Source organism: Schizosaccharomyces octosporus (assembly GCF_000150505.1).
Source record: "Schizosaccharomyces octosporus yFS286 unplaced genomic scaffold supercont6.1, whole genome shotgun sequence".
Lineage (NCBI taxonomy): Eukaryota > Fungi > Ascomycota > Schizosaccharomycetes > Schizosaccharomycetales > Schizosaccharomycetaceae > Schizosaccharomyces > Schizosaccharomyces octosporus.
In genome coordinates, this window is record NW_013185619.1 from 1,791,348 (window position 1) to 1,813,934 (window position 22,587).

Here is a 22,587-nt window from a genome sequence, read left to right on the forward strand (position 1 = left end):
TGAAATTTACAAACTTATTTCGTTTTTTCGATACTTAACTTGATTTTTGGCTGTCAAAGACTGTGATTGCAAGGCTCAAGCATAGGAAGGTACAAAACTGTAGTACGTCTTCCTCTAGGTAATCCGAGAATTCCAATAATCTCAACTCGATATACTATGACACTTACAGTTTAATCTACAATTGAATTAGGAACTTACAAACTGTATAATGCATATCAAATACCATTTCATTGTTATTCTTCATATATTCTTTTTTCTTCGATTTTGATTTCGTAAGGTAGATAACGAGATTGACTGCGCTGTTTTACAGCTAAAACATTGTCAGACATACACATCAAATACCAATAAAAAACTTCAATATGCTGAAACGGTCCTTAGTATCAAAAAGTTTGGGATTTGCAAATTCTAGGACTTTTGCTCCATTTGTAGCTAAGCGATTTGCTTCTGAGCCTGGATTTCCCCCAGAGAAACAATCAAACTCGAGTGCGGAAGAAAATAAAGGAAAAGAAGGAAAAAGCTCCTTAGCAAAAGAATTACTTGAATTGAATGGGATAAATGACGATCCATATGCTGGTAGTAGTGACAAAGGTCCCGAATATGTAAGCTCAACTATGCAGCGCCGTGAAAAACAGGCTCGCTACGCGTTCTGGGGATTTATGGGTGTGCTCGGCGGTGGTGTTCTTTATTATGGCCGCAAGTATGCCGAAGATGAAAAGGATTTGGAAAAGAAATTTCCTGCTTCTGGCTACTCACCCGTAGATTGGTGGACTCGTGTGAAAGCACGCACTAAGAACTTCTTTGCCTACTACCAAGAACCAGCATTTGAAAAGCTTCTTCCTGACCCTCTTCCCGAGCCATATAACCGTCCCTACACACTTGTTTTAGATTTGGATGATTTGTTAATTCACGCTGGTTGGACACGTGAACATGGTTGGCGTACAGCTAAGCGTCCTGGTCTTGATTATTTTTTGGGTTATTTGTCCATGTATTATGAAATTGTCATCTTTACCAACCAATATTTGGCAACGGCCAAACCTATTATTGACAAGTTGGATCCTTATCATGTTAGCGTCAGCGCTGTCTTAACTCGTGAACACAGCAAGTATGAGGATGGAAAGCTGATCAAGGATCTTTCTTACCTGAACCGTCCCCTTTCGAAGGTCATCATGGTCGATACAAACCCTGATGCTTTTTCAAAGCAACCTGACAATGCGATTTCCATGGTTCCTTGGAAAGGTAATCACAAAGATCGTGAGTTGGTCGGTTTGATTCCTTTACTTGAATTTATTGCCATCATGGATATTCAAGATGTCCGTCCTGTCTTAAAGAGCTATCAAGGCAAAAACATTCCTCTTGAGTATGCTCGTCGCGAAGAACGACTTCGCAGTCAGCTTATTGCAGATTGGCTTGAGAAGAAAAAACATGCCAAGTCTTCCTTATTTGGAGGACGACAAGCTTCTGAGCAGCCGCCAAAACTTTTGATTGATATTCAACGTGAACGCCAAAAAGCCGCTTATGGCGAATTTAAGAAATATATTGACGAACATGGACCAAAAATGCTTGAAGAAGAAAAGGCTCGGGAGGCTGAACAGAAATATAGCATGTTTGATATGATCTTCAATAGTGATAAAATTCAGCAACAACAATTAGAGCAGCTTCAGCAAACCCAATCTGGTTCCGCTTCTGGACCAACCAATTGAGGTATTAATATTACTTCAAAACTTTTTCCTTTTCTAATATGGATTTTAGTTCTATATTATCCTAACCTTCTTCGGTTTTCTGTTTAATATCTCTTTTAATGCTTTTCTGAATGAAAACTTTTAAAAATAATTTTGGAATATGGTAAAAAGGTCTTGCCCAATAAACCATCTACACGTTCACTACCATGCATTTCTCGCTGTCCTGCTTTGTTAATAAAAGCAACCTTCTTCTGCCTTCTCTGAATGAATTTTGATTTCTTGGTTATTTTGGTACTACCTCTTTTTTAAAACCTGTTGTGCTTTCTACTCTCCCTGTTCCTTATATCTTTGCTATATGCCAAAAATATGCCAAAAAGCCAATAGAATATAGTTGAAATTTATGTCTTCGCCTTGTTCTTATTTTGTATTCCACACTTTTAATATCCATATCTGCTATAGAATTCATGTTTACACTCATTGTTTACCGTTACCTATTATGTTTTTGGTTTCGTCGTAGAAGGTAACATTCAGTGATTTGTTACTTGGTTTATTGGACGTCGTTAGTGCTACGCATCGAAAGTTACAAGCCGAACATACTCAGAACCAACCACCTTGTAGGATATCAGAAGAATAAGAAAGATAAAGACGGGTATTTTCTCTGAATTACATTGTAATTTCTTACGAAGATTTATAAACGAAAGAGCTTTCAGAAGTTGGAGTGAGTTATGAGATTAAAAGATATCAATAAGAGCGCAACGTTAGCGTGGTCTCCACAGGGAGTAAATGATAACCAGCCTTTACTTGCTGTAGGTGGTTATATAGGCACCGAAAGTACCAGGGAAAGCGACAATCTTTTGGAAATTTGGGATACATCCGCAGAATCAAACCAACCAATTGGCTCTGCAAACGTTAATACCAAATTTTACGATCTTGATTGGGAAAAATCTTTAGATAAACAATACGGTGTTATTGCCGGTACTTTAGAGGAAGGTGGTGTTGGATTTTACGATGCCTCTGCCATATTGGGTTCTAATGAGGGCAGTGCTTCTATAGCAACCTATAAACAAGAAAACAATTCTATTTTAGGACCTTTAGATTTCAATCCCGTCCAAACCAATCTCTTAGCGTCCGGTGATAACAATGGTGATGTTTGGGTATGGGATTTGAAGAACCCTTTAAAACCCTTCTCTTTGCCTAAACAGAATCGTTCTTCCGAAATTCATGTAGTTGCTTGGAACAGCAAGGTATCCCATATCCTTGCTTCAGGCAATTCTTCAGAATATACCACTGTATGGGATCTAAAAGCAAAACGACAAATTTTAAATCTTTCGTATATGGGAGCCACTGGTACGAATGCCACTGGTGGAGTTAATAGCATTGCTTGGCACCCTGAAAATGCTACTCGTCTTGTCACTGCTATTGACGATAATCGAAATCCCATTATTTTAACTTGGGATTTACGTTATCCTACAGCACCTCAAAATGTTCTTACAGGCCATCAGAAAGCTGCCCTTTCATTATCATGGTGCCCTCATGATTCAAGATTTTTACTTAGTAGTGGTAAAGATGGTCGTGCTATTGTTTGGGATGTTGATACTGGTGAATCTTTAGGAAACTTTCCTCGCTCCGGGAACTGGTATACTAAAGGCAGTTGGTGTCCTTCTAATTCTAACCGCGTAGCAACCTCCTCCTTAGATGGAAAGGTTTCTATTTTCTCTATTCAAAGCACAAATACGGACAAAACTCATGAGGCTTCCTTGCAAGGTGTTACTTCTATCGATGATAACGAGTTCTTTAATAATCTTCCTTCAATTGCTGGCTCCCAGGAACCTGCCTTCACTTTACCTATCGCTCCCAAGTGGTATAAAGTTCCCTGTGGTGTCCGCTTTGGATTTCCTAATAAACTTATTCGTTTTAGTCCTGAATCAAAAGGAGTTATAATAGAGCCTATTGAACCTGAACAAAATGAAGAATTTATAGACAAATTTTCCTCTACAGCTAAATTCCAAACAGAGGATGACATAGTCTCTTTTTGTGAATCTGGTGCAAAATCAGCAAAAACCGACGAGGAAGCAAATAACTGGAAACTTCTCAAAGCGGTTAGTCAGCGTGTATCCAGAAGCGAATTTGTTAAGCTTCTAGGTCGCGAAAATATTAAGGAGTTGCATAAGGAAGACAGCACCGCCGAATTAGACAAGAGTACGAAAGCTTCTATCAATGTTAATGACACATCCAAGAATCAAAATAATGAGAGCTATGATGATGATACCTCATTTTATGGTAAATTATCAGACAACTTACAGAATACTGGAATTTCTGATAAGGAGGTTGAGTTTTCGAATGACCCTTTTAAAATATTCAATTCAGAAGACTCTGGGCTTGAGACTAATATCACAAAAATGCTGCTTACGGGCGATATTTTGTCTGCCATCAAAACCTGCATTGATGACAAGAAAATATCTGAAGCTCTTTTCTTAGCTACGTTTGGCGATGAAGAATGTCGCAAATGTGTTAGAAAAGCATTTTACGAGATACAAGAGCATAAACCATCATATATGCGTCTTTCGGCTTGTATAGCTGATAATGACTTAGAAAATGCTGTACAAAATGCAGATCTTAGTCAATGGAAGGATATTTTTGTTTTTATCTGCACATATGCTGCTAATGACGCATTTTCTCCGTTATGTGGTATACTTGGCAAACGATTAGAGGACCTTGACGACTTCAGCTCTAATCGTGCTGCAGAATTTTGCTATATTGCCAGTAAGTCATTACAAAGTTATGCAAATCTATGGCTTAAGGAACTTGCGAATGGTGATGTTCGTGAAGATGCTAAGTCTTCTTATGTTGAATATGTCGACCAACTCACCAAACTTATGGACAAAGTGAATGCATTCCGTTCAATTGTTGCTTACGAAGATGATGAGCTATCTGCAACTGGAGAATGGAAGTTAAGCGGCCTTTACGAAGTTTATCTTGAGTACTCTAGGATTCTGCTTTCAGCCGGTCATTACGAACAAGCAAGGAGCTATTTGAATCTCGTTCCTGTTTCATTTCCGGGTGCAAAACAGGAAATTGAAAGATTATCAATTCTTCTCACACCTACTCCAATTCCTGAAGTTAATAGATCTGCTTACGGTCCTTCTCGAAGCGTGCCACACCCTGCTCCTTCATTCATTCCTCAGCCAATACAAACGGCCACTAACACCAGTAATCCTTACGCTTCTACATACTCGAGCAACGTTTCACAGGCTACTGCTGCACCTCCTATCTCCTCTAGTGTTCTACCACCTACGGTGTCAAACAATGTTACGTCAGGCTGGAACGATGCTCCGGTTGTACATCAGCCACCATTAAGACGTGCTGCTCCCTCTTTGCCTGCCATAAGATCGCCTTTCCCTAACACTGGAGCTCCTTCGGCTCCTAATATGTCACGCACGAGTAGTACTAGTACACTACCACCACCCCCGCCATCTGTAGGCAATGCCGCAGCTGCTCCCCCTCCACCAAAGATTGGTGAAGCATATCAGCCTCAAGCGCAGAATGTAAACCAACCTCCTGTGAGTCAAGTACAGAAGCCGGCTAATCCTTACACGCCAATAGGAGTTCAATCACCCGCAAGGACCTTATCGGGGCTATCTTCTCCCGCAGAGACGAAAGGTTCCAGTCCTTACGTGCCTCTGGGTGGCCCTGGTCGACCTCCTCTAGTTTCTCCCCCCGTCCAACCCACTGCTCCCTTCAGTGCTGCTGCACCTCCTCCGAAAGCATCGGCAAACCGAGTAGTTCCCATCCCTCCTACACCAAGTCAGCGTATATCTTCGTATGAACCTGTTAACACTGGCTTCACCCAGTCACCACCTATGGCGATGCCTCCAGTAAATGCTCAGATACCACCTCCTGTGTCTAGTGCTGCAGGTGGAAGTGTACCTCCACCCCCTGTTGCTTCAAGCTCAGTTGTCTCTCCTCCACCACAAAATATATCCTCAAAGAGACAATCAGCTTCAGGACCTTCGGCAATTACTACTGGGATAACTACGTACCCTCAAGGAGATCGTTCTCATATCCCACCTAATTTAAAACCAATTTATGAAATGCTTAACGCCGAGTTCTTACGTGTATCCCAAAGTGTTCCTCCACAAATGTCTCGCGTGTTACATGATATGGAGAAGCGTCTTAACATGTTGTATGACCGACTTAACGCCAATGCTCTTTCTAAACCATTGACTGATGAACTTTATGCGCTGGCTGTTGCGTTGACAAATCGTGATTATCAAAGTGCATCTAATATCCAGGTCACTCTTGTCACCACTCTTCAAGATCAATGTGAACACTGGATAGTTGGAATTACTAGACTTATTACGATAAGTAAATCTACAGCTTAAAATTGCTGTTGTATTTTTGAAATTTCGTTTATTGAAGCCTTTTAACTACATAATGTAAAGCCCGTTTTTGTGAAATTTTATAGTGATGATATTACTTGTGGATAATATAGCAATCTTTACAGGTTAATATTAGAATGAAAACTTCATTTTAAAGTAAGCAGCTGTTGCTGCTGGTGTGTAGAATGTAATGGAGTTATTCTAATTGCAACAATGTACAAGTAGAATCTATAGTAAAAGGTTTATAGCAGGTTGTCGAGTGAGAATCGAAATAAGATCGGAGGAATTAACTAATGGAGCATTAAATAGTCACCATTCACACATTCACAATTCGGTTTTGGACATCAATTGATTCGTTGATCTTAGTTATACTTAAATAGTACCGCTTAACCTTTAGAAAATCCTTCAGAAGTAGAACGATTAATCCTGACAGGTGATGAAGGATTGTAAACCATGAAGTTTGGATAAGCTTGACAACTAATTGATCTTGACGCTTGGAAGTCTGGTGCACCGTGATTACGACGAACCGGTCTAGGAATTAAGCTATGATTAATACCGATAATTTTCAGACCCTGACCCATAGCATCTTTAGGGGTGCCGACAGCGGTATCATAGTCAGAGGGAAGTTTAAGACAGCTGTCAGTTTTTAAATTTAATGAGATCGGAGGTTTATATAACTTATTGTCATGGAAAAAGGTGGCCCTTGACCAGTTCACTTCTTCGCAAGCTTTGTTTTCATCTCTATTAGGTACATGGTTTACACATTTCTTAGGTTCAGCAGGAAGACTTTCGATCGAAATTTCAGGGTTTACCTGCAATATTGATTGATCTGTTTTTGACATAAGATGAGAAGACTGTTGTTCATAAACTGGCAATAAACGACTTTCAACAAGTTCACAAGAAATGGTTTCAGGCTGCTTTATTTTAGCTGGGCTTTCATTAGAATTCATCGTTTCACTCATTAAAAAATTACACATTTGGCTATCTTTTTCATCACTCACGAGTTTAACTGATTTTCGAGGCAGATGAGGTGGAGGAGCCTCGGGCAATGCCATTTTGACTGCATTTGTTAAACTGTTTAGATTCTTTTTGAACCAGCTGACTCTTTTCTCTTGTCTTTTCTCGTTGTTAGGTTTAACAGTCGCATCGTTTTTTGAGCTTCCAATGTTGTTAACTTTTGTTGATCCTAGCTTTGTCCCTTGTTGACCATTTGGGGATTCTGGGGGTTTGGGAAAATATTTTTCTTTGCATGATACGGCAGATGGTCGGATAAACGGATCCCAAGCTAAGAGCTGAGCGATCATTTCAGTATACATATCATCGCAGTTTGCTGGAAGTAGTTTCCTTAAAGGATAGGGTCTCGTAGCAGAAAAGGAGAATCCAAGTTTGACAGCTAATTCTTTAGCCGTAGGCCAATAATGCAACTTGTCTTTGACATTCAAGAGAGGATTTCCAAGTATTTCACAAATTCTGTTTAGTTGATCCGTCTCATTTCTTCCAGGGAAAAGAGGCTTTAAAGTAAAAACTTCAAAAGTGATACAACCGAAAGCATACATATCAACTGCTTTACCATAATTTTTTGCTCTAAGCAAGAGTTCTGGCGCACGATACCAACGAGTTGATACATACTCAGTTAGTGAATCATCTGAAGTAGAAGATCTGGCTAGTCCAAAGTCAGCAATTTTGACGCTGTATCTCGAAAATACTGGTCTATCGGTAACCTTTTTAACCAATATATTTTCAGGCTTCACGTCTCTATGCATAAACCCATGTGTGTGTATATGTTCAATTCCCCGAACAATCTGATTTAGAATATGACAAGCTGTGTACTTGGTAAATGGCTTTCCTTGCCTTCGCTTGAGAATTTGATATAAATTGGCTTCCATACATTCCATTACTAAATAGATGTTTCTGTTGGGATCCATAAAAGTTTCCAACAAGTCAATTAAACTTGGATGTTTAGATATTTGCCTGAGTACCTATATTTGTTAGAAGACTAATTTCATTGTAATTTTTGATTTTATTAATGCAAAATTAAGGGTAAAATAACCTTACCAGTGATTCTCGAAGTTTCAGAAGTTCCTGCTTTGGTTTTGGTTTACTACTGGTCTTTAACTTTTTGACAGCTACCTAGGGATGTTAGATAAATCAATTAACCTTTTGTTTTTCCATACTACTTGATCATGTCCTTGTTTTCCCTTGCATTTGGCCAAATACACAGTACCAAAGCTGCCATCTCCTAGCTTGTGCTTCACATAGTACCTATCTTCAAAACGGAATTCCTTTAAATTTAAGGATGAAAAAGGAATTTCTTTGCTCATATCCTAATTTGTAAAAAAAGGAAGCTGGTTTGCTATGGGTAAGAGTTCTTTTCCTATTTGTTTACTTTGTTGTTTACGTTTTCATAACTTCGTACTAACGAATACAGCAGTTTTATATGTAATGGTACAAAAAAGCAAAACACTGAAGGCACTATTAAAGCGTTATTTTATTTTATTTCATTTTTATTTTTATTCTTGTTTTTATTTTTGTCAATTCAGTAGATTGGAACACAGAAATCAAACGTGAAAAATGGGCAATCTTTCTTCAATATTTTTTTTTAATAAATAATTTTAGAATTATCTTTTAATTTTTAATAGCTATTTGATGTATAAAATTTTTGAAAGAAAGAGTCTGATACCACCTAAAAAATTCGGTATATAACTCTTCCTTTACCATAACCCTTGCAAGGTAATCTGGGATAAGACAACAATATGAGTGTTCAAAATTATAAGGTTGCTGATATTTCTCTCGCTGCTTTCGGCCGCAAGGAGCTTGAAATTGCTGAAAACGAAATGCCTGGTTTGATGGCTATTCGTGAAAAACATGCTCAATCCCAACCTTTGAAGGGTGCTAGAATTGCTGGATGTCTTCACATGACTATTCAGACTGCCGTCCTCATTGAAACTTTAGTTGCTTTGGGTGCTGAAGTTACCTGGTCTTCCTGTAACATTTATTCTACTCAAGACCATGCCGCTGCTGCTATTGCTGCTACTGGTGTCCCTGTCTTTGCCTGGAAGGGTGAGACTGAGGAGGAATATATCTGGTGTATCGAACAACAATTAAAGTCTTTCCCCAGTGGACAGCCTTTGAACATGATTTTAGATGATGGTGGTGACTTGACCGCTCTTGTTCATGAGCGTCATCCTGAACTTCTTGTCAATATTCGTGGTATTTCTGAGGAAACCACTACTGGTGTTCACCACTTGTATCAAATGTTCCACGAGAACAAACTTAAGGTCCCTGCCATTAATGTTAATGACTCCGTTACCAAATCTAAATTTGACAACCTTTTTGGCTGCAAGGAATCTTTGGTTGATGGTATCAAGCGTGCTACTGATGTTATGATTGCCGGTAAGGTTGGTGTTGTTGCCGGTTTTGGTGATGTTGGTAAGGGTTGTGCTACTTCTCTTCGCAATCAAGGTGCTCGTGTTATCGTCACCGAGGTTGATCCCATCAATGCTCTCCAAGCTGCCATGGATGGTTATGAAGTTACCACTATGGAAGAGGCTGTCAAAGAAGGTCAAATTTTTGTTACTACCACTGGTTGCCGTGACATTATCCGTGGTGAACATTTCATGGCTATGCGTGAAGACTCTATCGTTTGCAACATCGGTCACTTTGATGTCGAAATTGATGTTGCTTGGTTGAAGGAAAATGCCAAGGATTGCGTCAACATCAAGCCCCAAGTTGACCGTTATGAGTTGAGCAACGGACGCCATGTTATTCTTTTGGCTGATGGTCGTCTTGTTAACCTCGGTTGCGCTACTGGACATCCATCATTTGTCATGTCTTGTTCTTTCGCTAACCAAGTTCTTGCTCAAATGGCTTTGTGGAATGACAACCAAAGCTATCCTCTTGGAGTGCACATGCTTCCTAAGAAATTAGATGAGGAAGTCGCTCGTTTGCACTTGGGTAAACTTAATGTTAAACTCACTGAACTTACTCCTGTCCAATCTAAGTACTTGGGTATTTCTGCTGAGGGACCCTACAAAGCCGACCACTACCGTTATTAATTTCCTTAATTAATTTGCATTTGGCTTTTTTGCATACCTTCAGTTATAAAATTTCAACATATTCCGTTGTTTGATGTTTTCAACAGCATCATGCCACAACGATACCATGAAATATAATAATGATATTAAAGTGGGTATACGTGGATTAGGTACATAAATAATGAAAAGGTTTAGACTTTATTGAAGACAATAAGAAGAGTGAGTATATGTGAAAGTAAATAATTCATGTATTATAGTTTTCTTGAGACTAATTAACTCCTTTGAAAGTAAACAGATTAAATAAGACAGAGATGCCTATAAAGAACGTTTCTATTCCAGACTTCATAATTAAATTAGCTAGAAGGCTTCTTTTTATTGGGATTATATGGTCTTCGTTGCTTAACATAGGTGCTAGAGATAAGGTTAGTTAATTTGATCGTTTTAATCATATCTGTAACAGTGACTTACTCAAAGAAGCGCTCGCAAGATGCTCCATTCTCGCAATTGCTGAGCACTAGGAAATCTCCTTCTTGATAATTCAGGTCCACAGCAGAATCAGTATAGGAGTTTAAAACTTTAGGAAAAACAAGTGCCACGTGATTCATAATGGTAGGATGAATTTCTAATAAATGAGACAAAGCAGATCTTTCAGCTAATTCTGATTTGAATGTTTTAAATAGCGGCTCATTCCAAGAATCAAGTAAGAATGTAGCAAAATCATCGTTTTTGAGAAGGAAGGAACGGACACTAATTCCATTATAGTCGTTTGTTGTGATAAGTTTAACATCTTCAAGATCCATTTTGTTGCGCGTACGAATACGAGGCTTTAATGGATCAACGGCATGATTGCGCAGATAGCTACTAGCAAGTTGCTCCGGATTCATTATAGCCTCTTTAAGTGATTCTCCTGTATTCATTATAACAGCTCTTGGATCTAACACCCAAATCCAAGAAGCCTCAGGATGTTCGTATAACGTCTCCCTGATTGCAGTGACGAGACTCCACGTGTTTTTACTTCCATATTTACGCTCAATTTCGTGAGCCTTTTTGTGTATGAACTGGTAACCATGACGCTGAGCGTACTCGTTTCTGTCAGAAAGAAGCTTGTCGAGGAACTTGGGATTATCCGAAATTTGATCGTTGCTTAACACAAGCATCAAGATAGAATTGGGATCCTTTTGGATCGGATTTTTGGATTGAACAGGTGCTTGAAAACTGTTTCGTTTAGAAGAAGCATATGTCAGTGATTTAAAGGAATATAGACAAAAAAGAAGCAAAATCACGACAAAAATGCTCAGATATTTAGCTCTTCGTGAAAGTAATCGGGCCAAATTCATATTAAAGAAGTGAAACCACAACTAATTGTGTTACTAGTATTGACTTCGCAAATAAAAAGTAATCTTTGAATAACAACTTATGTCTAGCCGAGGAAAGAGTACGATTTTAGATACAAGATGATGTTATATTCTTCAAAAAAGAAAGAGTGTATAGGATGACAAGCTTGTGTACTACAGAAGCAACAGTAAAGAGAAGAAAGCTCGTAAATCCTGGAATATGTTTTCAAGGCAAGAGATACGAATGTATCAATAGTAAATATAGGAATAGTTTAAATGAATGCAAGGTAAATGTAGAAAAGCCAGAAATGAAGACCGGTTCAATGGCGCACTGAACTTTGCAGGCTACCTTGTACAGTACGAAGTCCAAAGATCTAATGAATTTCCCGAAAGGCAAATAAACCGTTCCTGAAAAATCCAAAAGTAATGAAACAACTTTCCAAAGGAAAAGATGCTTCGTTTTGGGTGCTGTTTGCTTTCTTTTGAAAACAAAGTTGTTGGAATGCAGGTACGCGACTTCGAAGTCATCCTCTTTCCTCTTTGCACTTCTCTGTTAAAGAAATAACGCTCATAAAACACTTTATTCTAGAATACGCTCGAGCTCTCTAACCTGACTACTAGGTCTTAATTGGAGTTTGGCTCACTGCAGTACATTAATAAACAAATACTGCAGAAATCAGCTTTCAAGAATTTGAAGAGGCATTAGAGATGAACTAATTCAACGATGATCGTAAGTCAAGAATTCAGAGAAATTTCCAAAAATTTTAGTTTGCAATCCATCTCTTTTTCATCCTATCTTGGTGAAGGAGAATGCAACATTGCTCCTTAGCAAGTTCTCCAATATAGACTAATGTTTCTTGGGTTTTCCAATGAACATCTTTGCTTTATTACCTTTGGTTATTCGTTGTCTTGGTGGATAGTAAATTTCTAGTTTGCTTGGGTTATTTTTTATTAAACATGATCAATCGTTAGTTATTGCATGAATTTTGATTGTAAATGGCTTAAAAAGACATCAACCCATGTTATTTTAAAAGGATTCAGCTCCGGCTTTATGGCCTTTAAGTACGAAATTTTTCGTTTGCTCATTCACTGTCCATTTGCCTTTGACTAGAATCCCTTCCTTTCTTGCTTTCTTCCTTTCTAAAATATTCATGAATAATTAAAAATTTTTTAGGCTCAACAGTGAAAAATTTAAAAAAGCCATTCTCTTCGATTATCATTGGGTTTGCATAAATTACTCTTTTTGCGTGAAGTGGATTTTTGAAATCTTTATTTCTCGAATTACCAAGCCATCCATTTTTTATTTATAATGGAATCCACAAGACGATATACTATTTCTATAGCTATTCCTGTGTCTTGTTTAAATGAAGCTAACAATCTGCAACTGAAAAGTGCTCTTGTGTACCAGGTAACGTAAAAAAGCATCGGTCATAAAAGCGCTAAACTAACATGTTTATAGATTGCAAGGTTGGCTATCGTATACGAAGTTGATGAAATTGTCTTAGTCGCTGATCCTGAACATGTACGACAGACCCAAAATGCTACTGCATCCTCAGATTGCTATGTACGGGATCCATTGAAGTTCTTTTCCGATATTCTTAGTTATATGGAAACTCCTACCTTTATGCGAAAAACTATTTTTCCTTTACTTCCTCATTTAAAACATATGGGATTGTTTCCTGTAATTCAACTCCGCAACGATTCTAGTCAAATACTCGATAAAGACTTTCCCTATAAAGAAGCGTATGTTCTGAATCAGTTGCCTCGCTCCAAAAACAAATACGTTGTTCATGCAGGGTTTCAACATCCCGTGCAAGTTACTTCTACACAACCTCTTGCAGCCAAAGACAGACTCACAGTTAGATTGAAGCCACAAGCTCCAAATACTGAAGGATATCTGCAAGGTGACATAGTCTCTTGTACAGCACCGCGAGAAAAGGGAGGAAGGTATTGGGGATTTCAAATTCGCCATTCCACTTCGCTTAGCGATCTTCTCAAAGGACCTTACAAGGGTGGCTATGATTTAAAGGTACAAATAAATAACTCCACCCATGTTTCTCCTGCGGATTTATCAAACAATTTACGTTCCTCCTTTCGTCACGTATTACTGTTGTTTGGAAATGCTTTTGAAAATCAACCAGTTGATGATTTACATACCGTTAATCCATTTCCATTCCCCCTTCCCATTCAACCACGATTAGAGGAAAATTTTTTGGCAGCCATGGCTCCTCTCTCTATTGTTTTGAATTCTCATGGACGACACTGAAAAGCGTAGCAAGCAGTTGTTACTCTTTATTTAAATAAGAAAAAAATTTGATTAGATATTTACATAGAATCTTTTTAGGATTAATTTGGAATTGAAATAAAGATATTATTAAAGATATTAAAATTTTCAAATAGTGCAGAATGACAAAAAGATGGATTTATGAAAAGCATAATTAAGGATCGTTAAGGACCAGCCAATGTCGAGTTTCCTGACCTCTTCTCAATCAAGTTCTTAATGAAAAATTCACCAGCCTTATAACTACTGCGTACAAGAGGTCCACTGGCTACATACAAGAAACCAAGCTTCTCAGCAACCTCCTGCCAATACTCAAACTTCTTAGGGTGAACGTATTCTTGGACTTTTAAGTGACGCTTTGTTGGTCTCATATATTGACCAAAAGTAACAACATCGACACCATGAGCTCTCAAATCCCTTAATGTCCGTATGACTTCCTCATCAGTTTCACCAAGTCCTAACATTATACTTGTTTTCGTAATTAAATGAGGGACTGATTTCTTGGCTTGTTCTAAAACACTTAAGCTTTGACGGTATGTAGCTCTACGATCACGAACATAACGGGTTAAATCCTCCACGGTTTCTACATTATGTGCAAAAACATCAAGACCGGACTTTGCCACAACATCGACGAGATCCAGTCGTCCGCTAAAATCAGGTGTAAGTGCCTCTACAAGGATATGAGGGGCCTTTTGTTTGATACTACCAATGGTTTTGGCGATGTGGTTAGCGCCCAAATCTGCCAGATCGTCTCGATCAACACTGGTGAGAACAACATAACCCAAGTTCCAACGGTTAATGGCGTCGGCTGTTTTTTCAGGCTCATTGGGATCTAAAGGAGGAGGGCGACGACTAGTTTTGACAGAACAAAATCTGCAACCACGAGTGCAGGTGTCACCCATAAGCATAATTGTTGCAGTAGCTTGACTCTTGTCCTTTCCTCCCCAACATTCTCCAATATTTGGGCATTTTGCCTCTTCACAAACCGTATGCAAGTTTAAACCACGTAAATCATTTTTTATTTTGGTAAAGTTAGATCCAAGTGGAACCTTCGTTTTCAACCAAGAGGGAAGACGCTTATGAACTGTACCATTAGGTAGTTCCACTTTTCTATCCAACTCATATGCTTCTTCTCCGCTAAGAGGCTTTTCCGAATTTATAAAGTCAGCGAAGCTTGGTCCATTAGCTAAACGTTCTGAGAACTTGTCCGAATAAAAGCGGACCGCTGCACTCTTCAAACTTGTTAATTGTATTTTTTTCAAGGACTTTACTTACTTGGAATAGTAGTCGCTCTGACTTTAGCAAATTTTTAGATCCTCTCAACATTTTGGTAGAGAGTTGTTTCTGATGAATTCGAGTGGCCCTTATGTGAAGTAGCCTCTACCAAAAATTGACGGCCCAAATTGAAATGGTAATCACTAGCAAGAATAGGAAAACAAACGAATAATTCAATTGTTTTCATAATGTAATACGACGCTGTTACTACATCTATAAGAAATATATTTTATTGAGGTACTGAAGATACGATCATTGTAGAGCAGTTATAGAAGAACTAAAGAGCAGAGTTAATAAATATATTGTCTTTTCTTCTCATCATGTTAATTTGTGTAGTTCAATGTGTGAGGGCATTCCGAGTCTATATTACAATTCATTGCAATTCTAATACTGAGCTTACCTATTTCTTTTTATGTGTAACATAAAACTTCTAAAAGCCAAAGAGAAAAGACGTTACGAGTAATTGATATTGCTACATAAACAGTACTATATATTTTCGTAAGGCCTTAACAGGATAAAATAGAGCCGACAATCAAGTTTAATGCTACTGTGAATATATTGGAACGATACTTTTCACAAAAAAATTCCCTAACCATTGAAGACTCTATAGGTAATTCCTCGATTTTTGTCTTATTTCGTCTCACTCGCTAGGAAGTCTGAATTAAAAGATTTTTTTACATTTTAACTCTGCTAATAATTGAAAGCATAAACGATGACCAGTCATTGACTCTTTTTATAAACCTTTTAAAATCGAGTACAACTTCTCTCATACGGCATATGCACCCTCCCAATTTCGTTGATTCTCCTTTAGTCATCGTTTATCGCCAATTGAATCTTCATCGTTTTGAAGACTTACTTGCATGGAGCACAAGAATTGAAAAGATTCAAGACTACGATCCTTAAAGGATAGAACTCAGCCTTGGCAAACTACGAGAACCATAGTTTTTAATCTAGTATTACCATTTATCCGCACTAGTTTCTATTATACATTCGGAAAGTAGTGTAAATAAATAAATGTCCACAAGAGTGTTTACTCCCATCCAAATAGGTTTAGCCCAAAAGACAAATTTCTATTTTCTCATTAATGTTCTTATCTTATGCTTTCTTTTTCTTATTCTTTTAAGATACGAAATAAAATTACCATATTTGGTTTACTGATCCATTCAACCTGAGAAGACAGCCACCTCCAGCTTTCCACACATCACAAGCTTTTCTAGACGACATTGAGTAAAACGTACTTTACTAGGATTTATTCATGTCATTTCAGGATAGAACTACAGAATTTCAAGCATGTGTTGCAAATACCAGAGCTCGAATGAGGATTTCATCTTCAAATGCAACGATGAACAATGCGTTGCAAGCAAAGCATCAAAAGAGCGAATTTACAACAGTTGCGAAAAAAATAGCTTATAAGATCAACGAGACTGGAAAACATCTACAACGTTTATCGCAGCGTATGTTCATTATTAAAGTGTTGTCATAGGAATACTAACTGTCGGTTTAGTCGCCAAAAGGAAAACATTGTTTGATGATCGGCCAGTGGAAATTCAGGAACTGACATACCATATTAAACAAAGTCTGTCATCTTTAAACTCAGACATTGCTTCTCTGCAACAAATTGTTCGTCAAACCTCAAAGGGGTCTCGAAATAAGCCTGCCCAAATCAACCAGCACAATGAGAACATTGTCGTTTCTCTCCAAAACTCCCTTGCTGATACCAGTATGAATTTTAAAGATATTTTGGAAGTTCGCACACAAAATATGAAAGCTTCCCAAAACCGAACAGAAAAGTTTGTTGCTTCTACTTCTCTAAACACCAACCCTCTTACCAACAATGATGCGACTGCATCACCTTTTAATTATGATGAATCTGAGCCAAATGAAGACTACCTCGCTTTAAATTTAGGAGAAGGTGCAAATACCAGATACGAACAAATGGCGTTGTTGGAAAATCAAACAGATGTTTACTCACAACAAAGGATGTCTTCCATCGAAAGCATTGAAAGTACCATTTCTGAACTTGGTGGAATTTTTTCTCAATTAGCTCAAATGGTGTCCGAACAACGTGAAACGGTCCAAAGAATTGATCTTTACACTGACGATATAGCCTCGAACATAGGTAGTGCTCAAAGAGAAATCCTGAAGTTTTACGATAGGGTATCTTCGAATCGTGCGTTACTGTTCAAAGTCTTCGGCATACTAATAGTCTTTTTCCTTTTGTGGGTACTTGTAACTTAATTTGTGTTTTACAACTGGCTACTCCTCTAATTTCTCCGTATCCGTATTATGATTTGATAATTCACTATCGCCGTTTTCTTGTTCTTTTTTTTTTTTTTTTTATTTTCTGGTTATTGATTATGAATTGCCGCTTCCTTTTACGTCACAGCATTGTTTTTTTTCATTTCCCATATATTCCTGGAATACTAGTCAATACATTCCTTGATATTTCACTCCTTTGATTTTGGTATGAACCTAATCCTCCCCATCATTATCCGTTTCCATTTGTTGTATACTCTCTGTTTCCAACTCTTCTAATTGCCATCCAATTTCAGACTTTTTTGGCATATATTCCATAACCTGATAAGTCAGAGCTTCTAGTACATTGTCACTACAAACTAGTTAGTATTAAGCTGAAGCTTTTTTAAACCTTTATTCACATACTTTGCTGTTTGAATCCAATAAGCATAGTCATTAATAATCATGGTGTTGTAGATGTAGTACACATCATGATGTTCAAATAACGATTTTATACCAAGTAAAACGCGCAAAATCCATCTCTTTCCTAAGCTGAGAATGGCATGAGTATCCTTCCAGCATGTCTCTACCAAATTCCAATTTCGATACAAAGGATAGGCCAAGGCCCGACGGAAGCATGCACAGGCTACATCGTGGATGGTAGAAAAATTTGTATCAAGGCATGCAACATTAGGAGCCATTATTCCTATATTCCAGCCAGATTCACTGCTAGGGTCACCTAAAGTTGTCCGATGATCATAAGCATAAGCGAAAATCAATGCCACCAGATTAAGGTAAATTCTTTTTGGATTTTCAATAATGTACGATTTTCTAGGAAGCGAAAGTAAATTTTGCTTTTCATTCTCGGTAAATTCGAAAGATATTGGGTCACCGGCTTTAGCATGCCTGTACAATTCAACATACTTAGGGGTGTAAGCAATCAATTCATCAATCATCTCATGATCATGAAAATCAGCTAAATAGTACTCCGGGTCAAACTTTTCATCTTCTGTTTGCTTCCGGATTTCGCTCCTCTGTAGCGGATCTGTAACTTCAGGCTCCGGCAACACATTAATCTCATTTCCCTCCAAGTATTTAAGCAATCCAGTATATTGATCGTTAAATCCGTAATTCACTGTAGATGTATACTTCATCTATGAACTATTAGCATAAATCGCCAAGTATATTGGATAGCAAGCTGTTCTACCATACCTTCTTGTCTTCCATTCTTTGAAGCAAACCCCAATCAAAATCTGGGTCATCAAAACGAATATTTCTCCAGTCTATTTCTGGATTAATATCGTCCGCTTGTACATCTCCTTCCGTATTTGCTGCAGATGGGATATCGTTTACTTCTTCAATCAATGCTTTTTTTGGTGCCTCCGGCCTTTCTTTATTGGCAAGCAAGGTTGTCAATAAATCTAAATTAGGAAATTCTTCGCCGGGATTTTCCTTTGCAAATTTAATATGTATCATTCCTTTTCCAATGTCATAGGAAGCATGAGCTCGTTCATCGTCTAAGACGTTTCCTGGAAGCTCTAATCTTAGCTCTTGTTAATGAAATGCGTTAATAAAAGGATTATCTTACTTCAAAAAATATGGAGCAATGCAAAAGTGGATCTCTGATCCCATCGCCTCAATTTCAGCATTTTGCGCCTAAATGTGTAAGTCGTAATATTTTTAAAGGTCATTCTTTACCTTAATATGAGGAGCCTGAATACTCAAATAAATAAAGTCTGCATCTTGCCGCAATTCAAATTTTGGAGTAATCATTGTTTAGGACAGGTTTATGCAAAGACTTAATTCCAACATTCATTTCTAATTCAGTAATGAAAGCACCATCTATTTGAATTATTGTTAGTAGAAAATATAAACTAGAAGAAGAAAGCATCTTTTTCCTAGATTCATTACTCTGCTCCAAAACGCAAGGTGAGGTTCTACGAGCTCATTCTAAGAGAGGCTCTTTGATAGCTTTTACCTAGTTTTGTTTTCACTTCTCTTTTCATTCACTAATGAACAAAAAACGAAACAATCATTGTTTGAGCTTCCTTACTCAAAGACTACCATCAAAAGAAAGGTGAATTAAATATATCCATCGAGATCCTGATGTCTAAAAGTCTTTTCTAAAATAATTATTAGATTGTAAATAAAAGTTGATGATGCATTCACAGTTTTGGTCAATGCGTTTATTCTTTTTAGGTACGCTCAGATATAGCTGACCTATGTATTCTAAAGGTATTTTCATTTAATTTATTGAATCTCAACTGCTAAATTCCTCTCACATATTGAACTGAAATTCTTTTTAGCTAACAAGTATATAAGAGAGAAGTAGTAACTACAGGGTTTAGAACGTTATTCGTTTCGTTGGTACATATATAAAGAAGAAAGAGTTTCATGATTTTAAGTAACGTTGGAACTCTCGCCAATTTAGTTGTCGATATATTCAGACCCACTCATGTAATAAAATGAATGAAACTACCTCCTCTCTGCAAAGAACAGCTTTGTTTCGCTTCATACATTCGGCAATTGAGTCTATAATTAATTAATTAAAAAAGAAATATGAATATATCAAGAAATCTTTTTTCACTGCCTGGGTTAAGGACCCTAACGTGGTGCAAATCATTCTCCTCTTCTGCTTGGTCATGGTCAGGACATAATAGTAAGTAAAAAGCATTTCATTGATGTTTACCACTTGTGTTTCTATTGTGGTGAGTCACAAATGTTGAACTAGAAGTATAGTATTCAAGTTCACAGGTCTTATTATACTGGTCGAGCGAGCTATGAGATTTACAGTTAGACGTTAAGATCAACTGGTTTGTTTTCTCATTATAAATTCTGAAATGATACAGTTCTAACTTTGTATCTACCATGGCCCTACATTATGAAGCACATGAGAGTTTATCCTTGGTAGACTCAGCGTTCTACTCAGTTTTACCCGTAGTTTTCTGTTATATCTAACTGATATTATAGAATGGTCCAAAATCAAGCACAAAAAATCTGCAAATGATCAGGCACGGAGTAAGCAAGTCGGAAAGTAAGCTCAAGAGGTAATTGAAATGATATGAGATGCTTACAAGGATGATAGAATTTCTCAGAGTATCACAATGACAGCACGAACGGAAGGTACAAATCCAGATGTAAATATTCGACTAGCTACGCTTTTAGAACAAGCACGCAAAAACTCTATTCCCAAAAGTGTTATAGAAACAGCAATAAAAAGAGGTTCAGGTGGAGGAGCGGCTGATGGTAATATCATGCAAACTCTTGATTACGAAGGAATGCATCCATCGGGAGTTGGATTTATTGTCGAAACAATTACAGATAATAGGGCTCGTACAGCAGCTAACGTCAAACACATTCTAAAAAAGCATGGCGCATCCTTATCAAATGCAAAATTTTTATTTACAAAGGCGGGAAAGGTCGAAGTGAATCCACCTGCTGATCGCCTTTCCATGGAACTTGGGAATGTACTGGATGATGCAATTGAAGCAGGAGCCGAAGACATAGTCCAGAGACCCGAAGAATACATAGACGAAGAAGACGAGGGTCAATTTGTAATCCTCACCGAGCCTGCTTCTTTAAATGAAGTTGCCCAGTATTTTCGGTCGCAGAAATACGAAATTAAAGATTCCCGAATGATTTATGTACCAATTTCCGACACAGCAATTGACTTGCAATCAAACGAACAAGCAAAAGAGCAAATACAAAATCTGCTTGATGAGTTGTACGACATTGAAGATGTCATGTATATCCATACAAGTGCCATCAATTCCCATTATTTACCATTGAGCAGCTAACATATTTTACTTGGTAATATAATCTTTGCATAAGTTCTTAAAGAATATAAAATCTCTAATTTGTCTTGGATATTCCTGCTATACCTTTCTTTACTAGTTATGATAATCCACGTCTTACCTGCTAATATAAATCAGTCATATTTTTGAAAGAACCAAATGTAATTAAAATATTATATCTAAAATACAACAGTGGAATCATTAAAAAAACGTTTACAATATCGTCCAATAGCGGTAGCATCAACCTAAAAAAATATCCCAGCTAAGTGATATACGCTGACCGCACATTCGATTACAAATCGTTTATGGTCATCAATTTATGTAAAGCGAATCCTTTCAGTTTCTTCGATTAAAGGTTCATTAGGATCACGGTAGTGAACCGTTGATATACTTGGAACCAATCCTCTCTGAACAACTTGAGCTGTCGTGGCAGAGAAATTGGACTGAGTCCGTTTTCGTTGACGGACAGCTCCTGCCACTTCACGTACTAAAACGTCGAAAACTCGATTGACGACGGCCGACTCTGTATCAAGAACATCCACGAAGCTATCGAACGAGAACTTTTCTTGGTCTTCCGGCAAACGATCATTGTATACTTCGAGCGCGTGATCTACCAACTTTTTCGATTTCTGATGAAAACCCGCAACAGAGTCTGCTTGAGAGTCACAATCCGCAAATGACCGACCCATTGCTTTCCTATGTTATTGGCGAAAAATGATCACGAAAACTCGCTTGTTTTAAACAAGCTAGTAAGCTTCAGGTCGGAAATTCCAAATCTTTAGTTCTTTATTCAACTATTATATAAAAGTAGCCTTTATGGTAAAGAGATAATAATCCTCACTTAGTTCCCAAGCTTTAACAAAAGCATTGGCAATTAATTAATAACTCTTCAGATAGTGGTAAACAAGCATAACGAATGCTATAAAAATTGCGGTAAATTGGACTAAGCCAATTGAGGAAATAATAACGAGCCAAAAAATCCAGATATATTCTGTATAGAGAGAGGGGGTTAGAGAATTCATAGTAAAGGGTAGTGTCAACGGTATTTCGTTTATTCCTCAATCTGAAGGAGAGAATCGAACAGATACTCACACAATGACAAAAACATAATGGAGAAATTCGAAGCTTAGTCCAACGTTTAGTCGTTGCTCTTCCCTCACAATCACAAAAGACCCGGTAGTAGCTTCTTTAAAGCTTTCTTATGAGCTCTCTTAGGCTCATGCATTTGGCGCTGTCTAGCTCGAGTGCTACTGGAAGTGCCGCGTACCAAATGTTGTCCTCCAGCATGATGACGGAGTAACGTCTTTTCTTTTCCAGATGGAATCCAACGCTTTTTGGCACCTGAATGGGTCTTCACTCCTCGAATCAGTTCCGTTCGAACGGTACTTGGTATAGAAGAGCGAAACATACTGCGCAGTAGAGAAAACATTTCGACTAGATATAGATATTTCTTTTTTTTTTGAGTAAGGAACGAAATATAATATATATATATATATATATACAATTAAAAGTCCAAGACCTGCGAGATTTATATATTCTTGTTGCTACTACGCGCAGGTTAGCAGCTACTTGCTAT

The 22,587-nt window shown here is 37.7% G+C and overlaps 11 protein-coding genes across 11 annotated transcripts; 6 read left to right on the plus strand and 5 right to left on the minus strand.

The window, feature by feature from the left end:
* Positions 1-304: 304 nt before the first annotated feature.
* Positions 305-2,376, plus strand: SOCG_03349 (TIM23 translocase complex subunit Tim50). Its single transcript, XM_013161837.1, has one exon. It carries the CDS (start codon positions 360-362, stop codon positions 1,698-1,700), a length of 1,341 nt encoding a protein of 446 aa, XP_013017291.1. The 5' UTR covers positions 305-359; the 3' UTR covers positions 1,701-2,376.
* SOCG_03350 (COPII-coated vesicle component Sec31) lies at positions 2,310-6,249 on the plus strand. The gene has a single exon (XM_013161838.1). The coding sequence runs from the start codon at positions 2,405-2,407 to the stop codon at positions 6,059-6,061; it is 3,657 nt and encodes a 1,218-aa protein (XP_013017292.1). The 5' UTR covers positions 2,310-2,404; the 3' UTR covers positions 6,062-6,249.
* SOCG_03351 (CMGC/RCK protein kinase Mde3) lies at positions 6,122-8,457 on the minus strand. Its single transcript, XM_013161839.1, has 3 exons — positions 8,233-8,457; positions 8,114-8,188; positions 6,122-8,037 (listed from the first exon to the last, which is right to left on the minus strand). The coding sequence occupies exons 1-3, from the start codon at positions 8,377-8,379 to the stop codon at positions 6,445-6,447; spliced, it is 1,815 nt and encodes a 604-aa protein (XP_013017293.1). The 5' UTR covers positions 8,380-8,457; the 3' UTR covers positions 6,122-6,444.
* A 315-nt stretch (positions 8,458-8,772) lies between these two features.
* Positions 8,773-10,413, plus strand: SOCG_03352 (adenosylhomocysteinase). Its single transcript, XM_013161840.1, has one exon. The coding sequence runs from the start codon at positions 8,812-8,814 to the stop codon at positions 10,111-10,113; it is 1,302 nt and encodes a 433-aa protein (XP_013017294.1). The 5' UTR covers positions 8,773-8,811; the 3' UTR covers positions 10,114-10,413.
* SOCG_03353 (alpha-1,2-galactosyltransferase) lies at positions 10,280-11,979 on the minus strand. Its single transcript, XM_013161841.1, has 2 exons — positions 10,561-11,979; positions 10,280-10,503 (listed from the first exon to the last, which is right to left on the minus strand). Exons 1-2 carry the CDS (start codon positions 11,427-11,429, stop codon positions 10,446-10,448), a joined length of 927 nt encoding a protein of 308 aa, XP_013017295.1. The 5' UTR covers positions 11,430-11,979; the 3' UTR covers positions 10,280-10,445.
* Positions 11,980-12,122: 143 nt separating this feature from the next.
* SOCG_03354 (DUF171 family protein) lies at positions 12,123-13,834 on the plus strand. Its single transcript, XM_013161842.1, has 2 exons — positions 12,123-12,834; positions 12,886-13,834. The coding sequence occupies exons 1-2, from the start codon at positions 12,736-12,738 to the stop codon at positions 13,690-13,692; spliced, it is 906 nt and encodes a 301-aa protein (XP_013017296.1). The 5' UTR covers positions 12,123-12,735; the 3' UTR covers positions 13,693-13,834.
* SOCG_03355 (lipoic acid synthetase) lies at positions 13,772-15,148 on the minus strand. Its single transcript, XM_013161843.1, has 2 exons — positions 14,983-15,148; positions 13,772-14,939 (listed from the first exon to the last, which is right to left on the minus strand). Exons 1-2 carry the CDS (start codon positions 15,031-15,033, stop codon positions 13,875-13,877), a joined length of 1,116 nt encoding a protein of 371 aa, XP_013017297.1. The 5' UTR covers positions 15,034-15,148; the 3' UTR covers positions 13,772-13,874.
* Positions 15,149-15,478: 330 nt separating this feature from the next.
* Positions 15,479-19,668, minus strand: SOCG_03357 (box H/ACA snoRNP assembly protein Shq1). The gene is made up of 6 exons (XM_013161845.1): positions 19,196-19,668; positions 18,916-19,059; positions 18,806-18,873; positions 18,430-18,760; positions 17,644-18,371; positions 15,479-17,590 (listed from the first exon to the last, which is right to left on the minus strand). Exons 2-6 carry the CDS (start codon positions 18,988-18,990, stop codon positions 17,455-17,457), a joined length of 1,338 nt encoding a protein of 445 aa, XP_013017299.1. The 5' UTR covers positions 18,991-19,059; positions 19,196-19,668; the 3' UTR covers positions 15,479-17,454.
* Positions 16,134-19,711, plus strand: SOCG_03356 (SNARE Sed5). Its single transcript, XM_013161844.1, has 2 exons — positions 16,134-16,436; positions 16,487-19,711. The coding sequence occupies exons 1-2, from the start codon at positions 16,238-16,240 to the stop codon at positions 17,218-17,220; spliced, it is 933 nt and encodes a 310-aa protein (XP_013017298.1). The 5' UTR covers positions 16,134-16,237; the 3' UTR covers positions 17,221-19,711.
* Positions 19,647-21,228, plus strand: SOCG_03358 (DNA binding protein). The gene is made up of 3 exons (XM_013161846.1): positions 19,647-19,876; positions 20,188-20,251; positions 20,303-21,228. The coding sequence occupies exons 1-3, from the start codon at positions 19,777-19,779 to the stop codon at positions 21,012-21,014; spliced, it is 876 nt and encodes a 291-aa protein (XP_013017300.1). The 5' UTR covers positions 19,647-19,776; the 3' UTR covers positions 21,015-21,228.
* Positions 21,188-22,566, minus strand: SOCG_03359 (uncharacterized protein). The gene has a single exon (XM_013161847.1). The coding sequence runs from the start codon at positions 21,698-21,700 to the stop codon at positions 21,329-21,331; it is 372 nt and encodes a 123-aa protein (XP_013017301.1). The 5' UTR covers positions 21,701-22,566; the 3' UTR covers positions 21,188-21,328.
* Between the last annotated feature and the right edge of the window lie 21 nt (positions 22,567-22,587).